At 49.4% G+C, this 8,563-nt stretch overlaps 1 protein-coding gene across 1 annotated transcript; it reads left to right on the top strand.

The window, feature by feature from the left end:
• LOC8063861 (probable LRR receptor-like serine/threonine-protein kinase At4g37250) lies at positions 1,826 to 5,018 on the top strand. Its single transcript, XM_002461988.2, has 2 exons — positions 1,826 to 3,875; positions 4,018 to 5,018. Exons 1-2 carry the CDS (start codon positions 2,111 to 2,113, stop codon positions 4,785 to 4,787), a joined length of 2,535 nt encoding a protein of 844 aa, XP_002462033.1. The 5' UTR covers positions 1,826 to 2,110; the 3' UTR covers positions 4,788 to 5,018.

Below are 8,563 nucleotides of genomic sequence, written 5' to 3'. Positions count from 1 at the left end.
CGTGCTGCTAGTGGAGCTGGTTGCCAGGCGCGTGCTGACGAGCCTGGAGCTGTGCTAGTGCGCGGCGGTGGAGAAGGCGCAGTAGGCGCAGGGGCTCTGGGTGGTGGATCCCGCGCTGTGCGGCAAGATGGATGGGTGGGAGGAGGCGGTGGCAAGCTGCCTCCAGCTGGGCACCGCATGCTGCGCCGTGGCCCCGAGCAAGAGGCCGTCCATCAAGGACGCGCCGCAGGGTATGGAAAGGATACCTGGTAAAGTAAAATTTATCTTTGAGGATATATGACCTCAAAATGTGGACCATACGATTTGCTCTGAGATCTAAGAATAGCTGCTCTAGCTGCTGCTGTGGCGGCCGCTGCTTCGTCCTTGTCATCAGCGTCCACGGCAGCGCACCATCATCAATTCATCATCATTGAAAAAGAACACACATTTTGCGTTTGTGGCGATTGTGATTTGCAATCAAAATTTTATTTGTCATGGATGCGTGCTCTGTAGCTTCTATAGTCTCTGTACCATACCATCATTCACGGTTTTGTAAGTTGAGTCCCAGCTTCTGAAAGGAATTGGTTTGCATGGTTGCACTGCATTGCATCTCACTCGGGTTTTGACGGCAATTCTAGTTCATACAGCGATGGCTTCTTCATCGATCAATTGTGCACTATAATGCAGTACTGCAAATAAATACGGCTCCCCTGCGACAAATGCTAGTTGTCATCAGTCTTGCTTGCAGTTGCAGTAAGGCCTTGTTTAGATGTGAAAAATTTTTGGATTTCGTTACTATAGTACTTTTGTTTGTTTATGACAAATATTATCCAATCATAGACTAACTAGGATCAAAAGATTCATCTCGCGATTTACAGCTAAACTGTACAATTAGTTTTTGTTTTCGTCTATATTTAATGCTTCATACATGTGCCGCAAGATTCGATGTAACGAGAAATCTTGAAAACTTTTTGGGCCTTGTTTAGTTCACCCTAAAAAGCAAAAAGTTTTCAAGATTTCCCGTCACATCGAATCTTACGGTATATGCATGAAGCATTAAATATAGACGAAAGCAAAAACTAATTACATAGTTTAGCTGGAAATCGCGAGATGAATCTTTTGATCCTCTGCTTAGAGAGCTCGTGATGGATTCCTCTTCGAGCGCGGGAACGGGGAAGACTCCAAAAAGGTGTCTGCGATTCACATGGCACGGATGGGTTTGGCGCTAACCCCACCCGCAAGGTAACAAAACATACATCTGCTGGCTCATGCCCACCACTCCTCCTCCTCGGTACTGCAGACGCCATCATTTCATATTATACACTCCTTACGTACTGTACGTGCAATAACATTAGTTTTTACAAGCAATTTCGGATAAAAAAGAAAACCATACACAGCATTTTACTTGCCTTGTTTAGATGCGAAAAGATTTGGCTACGGTAGTATTTTTGTTTGTTTGTTGTAAATATTGTTTAATCATAAGCTAATTAGGATTAAAAGATTCGTCTCGCGATTTACAGTTAAACTATGTAATTAGTTTTTATTTTTATCTATATTTAATACTTTATGCATATGACGAAAGATTCGATGTAACAGCAGATCTTGAAAACTTTTTGATTTTAGTGGTCGTCGTCGATGACCAGACCCGTTGCTAAAACTAACATGCATGCCTGTCACTGCCTGCACTCACAAAATGCAGCTAATCATCAGGGGAGGGGATGTCCGAAGCGGCCAGGCCTCCGGGCTCGTCGTCACTCATGTTGGGCGCTGGGTGTGCACGTTCTAGCGGCTGCAGCAGAACGAGAAGCAACCGGGTGTACGTGTACTCTCACCATATACAAATGCTGCTCCGCTCCTTGGACGATGGGAAGCGGCCAATGAGCCAGGCACTCCCACTCTACACGGAGGAAAAGTGAAGTCTCCTAGAAACGTTACCCAATCTGTGTCCGTATTTTCTTCACTCTCCTCTGCTCCAACTCCACTCGTTCTCATCCCCCTCCAAAGTCGTCTCCTTCCTCCCTTTGCCATTGTTTTGGTGAACCACCTTCTCAACAAATCCAAGCGAGCCAAAGCAATACCGGCACCACCATTGCCATTGCTGACCACTCCTCTTCTTAACCTCCCTCCATGCATGCTGCATGCCACGGCATCACCACTTCACCTCACCTCCACTGCCATGGCCGGCACCAATGGCGCCCCTCGCCTTCTCCGGCTCCCTACCACTGCTACCACCTCGTCGTTGCCACTGCTGCAACTACTAGTGCTACTACAGCTACTATGCCTCGCCTCGGCGCTTAACCAAGACGGCATACAGCTGCTGTCCTTCAAGCAATCGCTCGCCTCAGACCCTCTCGGCTCCCTCTCCGGCTGGGGTTACGCCGACGCCACGCCCTGCGCATGGAACGGCGTCGTCTGCTCGCCGGACTCGCGAGTCGTCAGCGTCGTCCTGCCCAACGCGCAGCTCGTCGGCCCCGTCGCCCGGGAGCTCGGCCTCATCGAGCACCTGCGCCACCTTGACCTCTCCGGCAACGCGCTCAACGGAACCATCCCGCCCGACCTGCTCCGCGCGCCGGAGCTACGCGTGCTCTCGCTCGCTGGCAATGGCATTACCGGCGACCTGCCGGAGCAAGTCGGCCAGCTGCGCAGCCTCCGCGCGCTCAACCTAGCTGGCAACGCGCTCTCCGGCACCGTTCCGCAGAACCTTACCCTGCTCCCCAACCTTACCGCCGTCTCGCTCGCCAACAACTTCTTCTCCGGCGCGCTCCCCGGTGGGGGTTTCCCGGCGCTGCAGGTGCTCGACGTCAGCGCCAACCTGCTGAACGGCACTCTGCCGTCGGACTTTGGCGGGGCCGCGCTCCGGTACGTCAACCTCTCGTCCAACCGCATCGCCGGCGCCATACCGCCGGAGATGGCGTCGCATCTGCCGGCCAATGTCACCATCGACCTGTCCTACAACAATCTCACCGGCGCCATCCCGGCGGTGCCGCCGTTCTCGGCGCAGAGGCCCACAGCGTTCGAGGGCAACGCCGAGCTCTGCGGAAGGCCGCTGGACGGCCTCTGCGGCTTCACGTCCTCCTCTGCCGTGGAACCCCCGAACGCTACCGCAAAGTCGCCACCGGCCATCGCAGCGATCCCCAGGGACCAGACCGAGGCGCTTCCTGGCGATGCTACCAGCAATGCCGCCGGAGCGTCGGCGTCCGGGGAGCAGCGCGGCAGGATGCGGCTTGCCACCATCGTCGCCATCGCCGCCGGCGACGTGGCTGGCATCGCCGTCCTATTCGTGGTGGTCCTGTACGTGTACCAGGTGAGGAAGAGGAGGCAGCGTCAGGAGGTGGCGAAGCAGAGGATGGGTGGCGTCGTGTTCAAGAAGACGGAGGCGGACGAGTCTCCGGACGCCGTCGGCCGGAGCCTTTCCTGCTGCCTGCGCAAGAAGGGCGGTGACGACAGCGACGAATCGGAGGAAGTCACGGACACGTCGGCCACCTTCGCCGCCAAGGAGGGCATCACAAACACGAACAGCAAGGCTGGAGTTGAAGCGGCGGCGGGCAATAAGAAGAAGGGCGGCGACGGCGCGGTGCTGGTGACAGTGGACGGCGGCGTGGAGCTGGAGCTGGAGACGCTGCTGAAGGCTTCCGCGTACATCCTTGGCGCAGCCGGCAGCAGCATCGTGTACAAGGCCGTTCTGGCCGACGGCGCGGCGCTGGCGGTGCGCCGGATCGGAAGCGACTGCGCGGGCGTTCGGCGGTTCAGCGAGCTGGACGCGCAGATGCGCGCCGTGGCGAAGCTGCGGCACGACAACATCCTCCGGCTGCGCGGCTTCTACTGGGGCCCTGACGAGATGCTCATCATCCACGACTTCGCCGTCAATGGCAATCTTGCCAACCTCTCCGTCAAAAGTACGTTATCTCATCAATCAATCCATCATCATCATCCCATTTGTTTCTTTCTTGTGATCAATTTTGCTATTTTCGTCGCTATACACAATTATTAATGTTGCTAATCAATAACGCACATTGTGATCACATAATCGATCCGCAGGGAAGCCGGGGTCATCGCCGATCAACCTCGGGTGGAGCGCTCGTCTCCGCATCGCGCGCGGCGTGGCGAGAGGCCTCGCGTACCTCCACGACAAGAAGTGGGTGCACGGCAACGTGAAGCCGAGCAACATCCTGCTGGACGCGGACATGGAGCCGCTGCTGGCCGACCTCGGCGTGGACCGGCTGGTCCGTGGCGCGGACGGCGGCGGGCTCATGAAGCCGTCGTCGTCGGCGATGTTGGCGGGGCGGATCGGGAGCAAGCGTTCGGCCAAGAGCCTCCCGGACCTGTCGCCGCCGCTGAGCCACGTAGGCACGACGACCGGCGCGTCAGCGAGCCCTGTCGCGGGCGGCGCTCCCGCCGACACGACGGCGGCGCACTACCGGGCGCCGGAGGCCGTGAGAAGCCCCAACAAGGCGAGCGGCAAGTGGGACGTGTACTCGTTCGGCGTGCTGCTGCTGGAGCTGGTGGCCGGGCGCGCGCTGACGAGCCTGGAGCTGTGCCAGTGCGCGGCGGAGGAGAAGGCCCAGGCGCAGGCGCTCCGGGTGGTGGATCCCGCGCTGCGCGGCGAGATGGAAGGGCGGGAGGAGGCCGTGGCGAGCTGCCTCCGGCTGGGCGCCGCGTGCTGCGCCATGGCCCCGAGCAAGAGGCCGTCCATCAGGGACGCGCTGCAGGCCATGGAGAGGATACCTGCTCTAGCTGCTGCGGCGGTGGGGATGGCTGCTTCGTCCTCGTCGTCAGCGTCCACGGCAGCGCACCATCATCATCAGTGAAAAAGAACACACATTTTGCGTTGGTGGCGATTGTTGATTTGCAGTCAAAATTTTATTTGTCATGGATGCGTGCTTGTAGTTGTAGCTTCTCGTCTCTGTACCATACCATCATTCACGTACGGTTTTGTAAGTTGAGTCCCAGCTCCTGAAAGGAATTGGTTTGCATGGTTGCATTGCATTGCATCTCACTCGGATTTTGACGGCAATTCCAATTCTCATACTGCAAATAAATACGGCTCCCTGCGACAAATGTTAGTTGTCATCAGTCTTGCTTGCAGTAAACAAGGTTAGAGCGCTCGTGATGGATTCCTCTTCGAGCGCGGGAACGGGGAAGACTCCAAAAAGGTGTCTGCGATTCACATGGCATGGATGGGTTTGGCGCTAACCCCACCCGCAAGGCAACAAAACATACATCTGCTGGCTCATGCCGGCCTCTCCTCCTCTCGGTACTGCAGACGCCATCATTTCATATCATACACTCCTTACGTACCGTACGTGCAATAACATTAGTTTTTACAAGCAATTTCGGATAAAAAAGAAAACCATACACAGTTTTTTTACTTTAGTGGTCGTCGATGACCAGACCCGTTGCTAAAACAAACATGCATGCCTGACACTGCCTGCAATCACAAAATGCAGCTAATCATCAGGGGTGGGATGTCCGGAGCGGCCAGGCCTCCGGGCTCGTCGTCACTCATGTTGGGCGCTGGGTGTACGTGTACTCTCACCATATACTAATGCTACTATATACTAGTGCTAGTAGTATAGTAGGTATGGTTGCCGCCTAGGACTATGTTGCACTTGGGCGGTGGTGAGATTCTTTTTGCAAGATTACCCGGTTACCGACTTACCGTCGATCAATTAGCTAGGGAGTTCCACGCATATGGGACCTGTTTGGACCGCGCCCCGGCAGGCAACTGATCCCGGCTCTTGGCTGACTTGTTCGAACGTCTGGGAGCTGACTGAGCGGCAATATTAAACAAACCCATATATATTAACAATTACCGAATTTATTAGCATAAAAAACAGCGAACAATATTTTTAGCTATGTCTTATCAGCCAAGTATGTGTTTCATTTGTGTCCACGTATGTTCTTCTGGTTGAATGCAATAATATCCTATTAAAAAAAGACAATAATATCGTTTAAAGCATGCGCTATAGTACATAAGAACCACAAGTTTCTAAGTTTTGGATTATATTAACGACATTCAGAACCAACTTCACGCACGGTATGAATGTAAGTTGAGTGCTGGACTTGGAAAGTAAGCTACTAAGAGAGAGAAGGCACATGCATCTGGATGACTATAGCTGCGTGTTATGCAACACAGGTTCAGAAGAATCTAGTTTTCATCTCTTCTTCGAGTGCAGCTTCAGTCAATCCTGCTGGGGATCCATCTCAATTAATTGGAATCTCAATTTACCTCCTCTAGACATGATGTTGAATGCCAGAGAGCAGTTTGGAAACCAGATTTTCAGAGAAATAGTTATCACAGCTTGCTGGGCAATTTGGACTCTGAGAAATTCTATAATCTTCGAAAATGGACCTCGCTCCATTGCTGCTTGGAGAAGACGATTCAAAGCTGAGTTGGACTTGGTTTGCATCAAGGCCAATGAGAAAAGAAGACCCCCCCCTATCCCTGTGGCGTGATAGTTTTCTTCCTTAACTTTTTCTTTGTTCTTTTCTCGCTTGGGCTTACTGGCCTGTTTGTATTTTCCTTTTGCCCTTTTTGTACAGAGACTCTCTATTCTTTCATTTAATTGAAATACAAAAAATATAGGTAGGGGGTTCCCCTACTGTTCCTTCAAAAAAAAGAGAGAGAAGGCATATGGCGGTCTGTTCAGTCCATTAGGATGGTTCATTCAAATAAGCCACTATATGAACCGAGCATCGAATCTGGTCAAATATATCACCACAGATGGTAGATGTACCCGTTTCTCAAAATTATCACACCAAATTGGCTAGATTACATGTTGATTGATCAATCTGCATCCACCTATATATATATATAGTTGATGTAAGGTGGCTGCAATTTACCTTTTTTTCTTATGAAAAATTCTAGACACTTGATAATGATAACACTAGATATTACCTAGATCCCCAATCTGTAAAGATAACACCCAAATAAATCGTAGATTTGTTGAGATCCTACTTGGATCTACGGGGCTAGACATAACAATTCTACTTTTTTTGGGTATTATGTGGAAGGATGGGGATGGTAAAAAGATTAGATTTTGGAAAGATCACTAGTTTGATAACTCAAGTTCGACAACTCAGTTTTGGCCCTTATTACTTCTTTCTCTGCCCAAAATTATAAGATGTTTTATCATTTCTTTATTCATATTTTTTATTATGAATCTAGACGCAATATATTTAGGTATGTAGCAAAAACTATGAATTTAGAAAAGTCAAACGTCTTGTAATTTGGAATGGAGAAAGTGATTTGTGAACAATATGGTAACATGCCTGGGATGGAGGAACACTAATGCTCTCTTTTACTAGGAGTGTCTCTGAGAATCTTATGAATCTCTAGTTTGAGCGGGTAGGCATCAAGGAGGAGATGAGTCTCAATGATGAGTCTGATCAGATTATCTCCAATGGGAAGTTTTCAGCTCAATCTTTACATGTTGTTATTAATTATCATGGTGTGAAACCTGTCTTTGTGCATGCCGTTTGGAAACTGAAGATACACCCAAGACTTTAAATCTTTCTCTGACTAATGTCAAAAATATAAATTGCTTACTAGACATAACTTGGTCAAGAGGAGGAATGTAGATGACAAAACTTATGTTTTGCTTTGAACCTGGATGGATTCATCACTTGTTTTTTGATTGTTGTGTGGCTAAGGCTCTCTGGGTTTATCTATCTGAGTGCCTTGATTTAAGTGGTGTTTGGTCATATGAATCTGTGTCTTCCTTATGGATTGCCAACAATGCAAAAAGCATTTGTTAACCAATGTGGTTTCTTGCTGCCGCTTCATGGTGTCTTCGGAAACTATGTAACAATATTTGCTTTCAGGGAGCTGTTTGGACAAGATCTCCAAGATGTTGAGAAGATGGAAGCCTATGTTCACTAGAGTAATAGAGGAGAAGATGGAGCTGTTGATCCAGAAGATGAAGCGGAAAACATCTCAGCCTCCTAGAATAGGTTTGCATCAATCAAGACCACCAACATTGGGTTCTCATCCTTCGAAGTAGGGCTCCAACGCTGTGATTTAACTCAATTATGATTCGGTGCTATTTGAGAACTTTGGGATTGAACACAATGACATTTATATTGTTTGTCTTTTGCAGGCGCGCCTATATGCCTACGTTGTAATCATTTGCTAACGCTTCATTATCAATAAAATGGGGAAAACCTTCTTTTCTAAAAAATAATAATTAGTTTTGTGCAACGGGGTGCATATTATGATTATAAGGGTTTTCCCAGTTCTCAAAATAAATAGTTGTTTTTCCACCTCTTGAACTTTTTCTTTTACAGAAAGTCAATCATATACAATTTTTTAAACATATAAAACCCTTTAAAACAAAGGAAAATGAAAGTTCAAATGATTCATATTGGAAATTTCTAGATAAGCAAACAATGGATCAAGCTTTTATAAATCCTATGAAACTCTTAAAGTCCACATAAATTTTGGAGAATTCTACCAAGACACTTGACCATATGGAATATTTCCTTTTTAATTTGTCACTCTTTCTCATTGAATTCTAGCTTTTCTTCCCTTACGCGCGTGCCATCTATCCAATGGTCATTCTTGCAGTTCCTTTCATAGAGTATA

The sequence above is a fragment of the Sorghum bicolor genome, chromosome 2 (genome assembly GCF_000003195.3).
Source record: "Sorghum bicolor cultivar BTx623 chromosome 2, Sorghum_bicolor_NCBIv3, whole genome shotgun sequence".
Classification (NCBI taxonomy): domain Eukaryota; kingdom Viridiplantae; phylum Streptophyta; class Magnoliopsida; order Poales; family Poaceae; genus Sorghum; species Sorghum bicolor.
The sequence above is the reverse complement of the archived record's forward strand: the minus strand, read 5'-3'. Positions and strand labels throughout refer to the sequence as shown.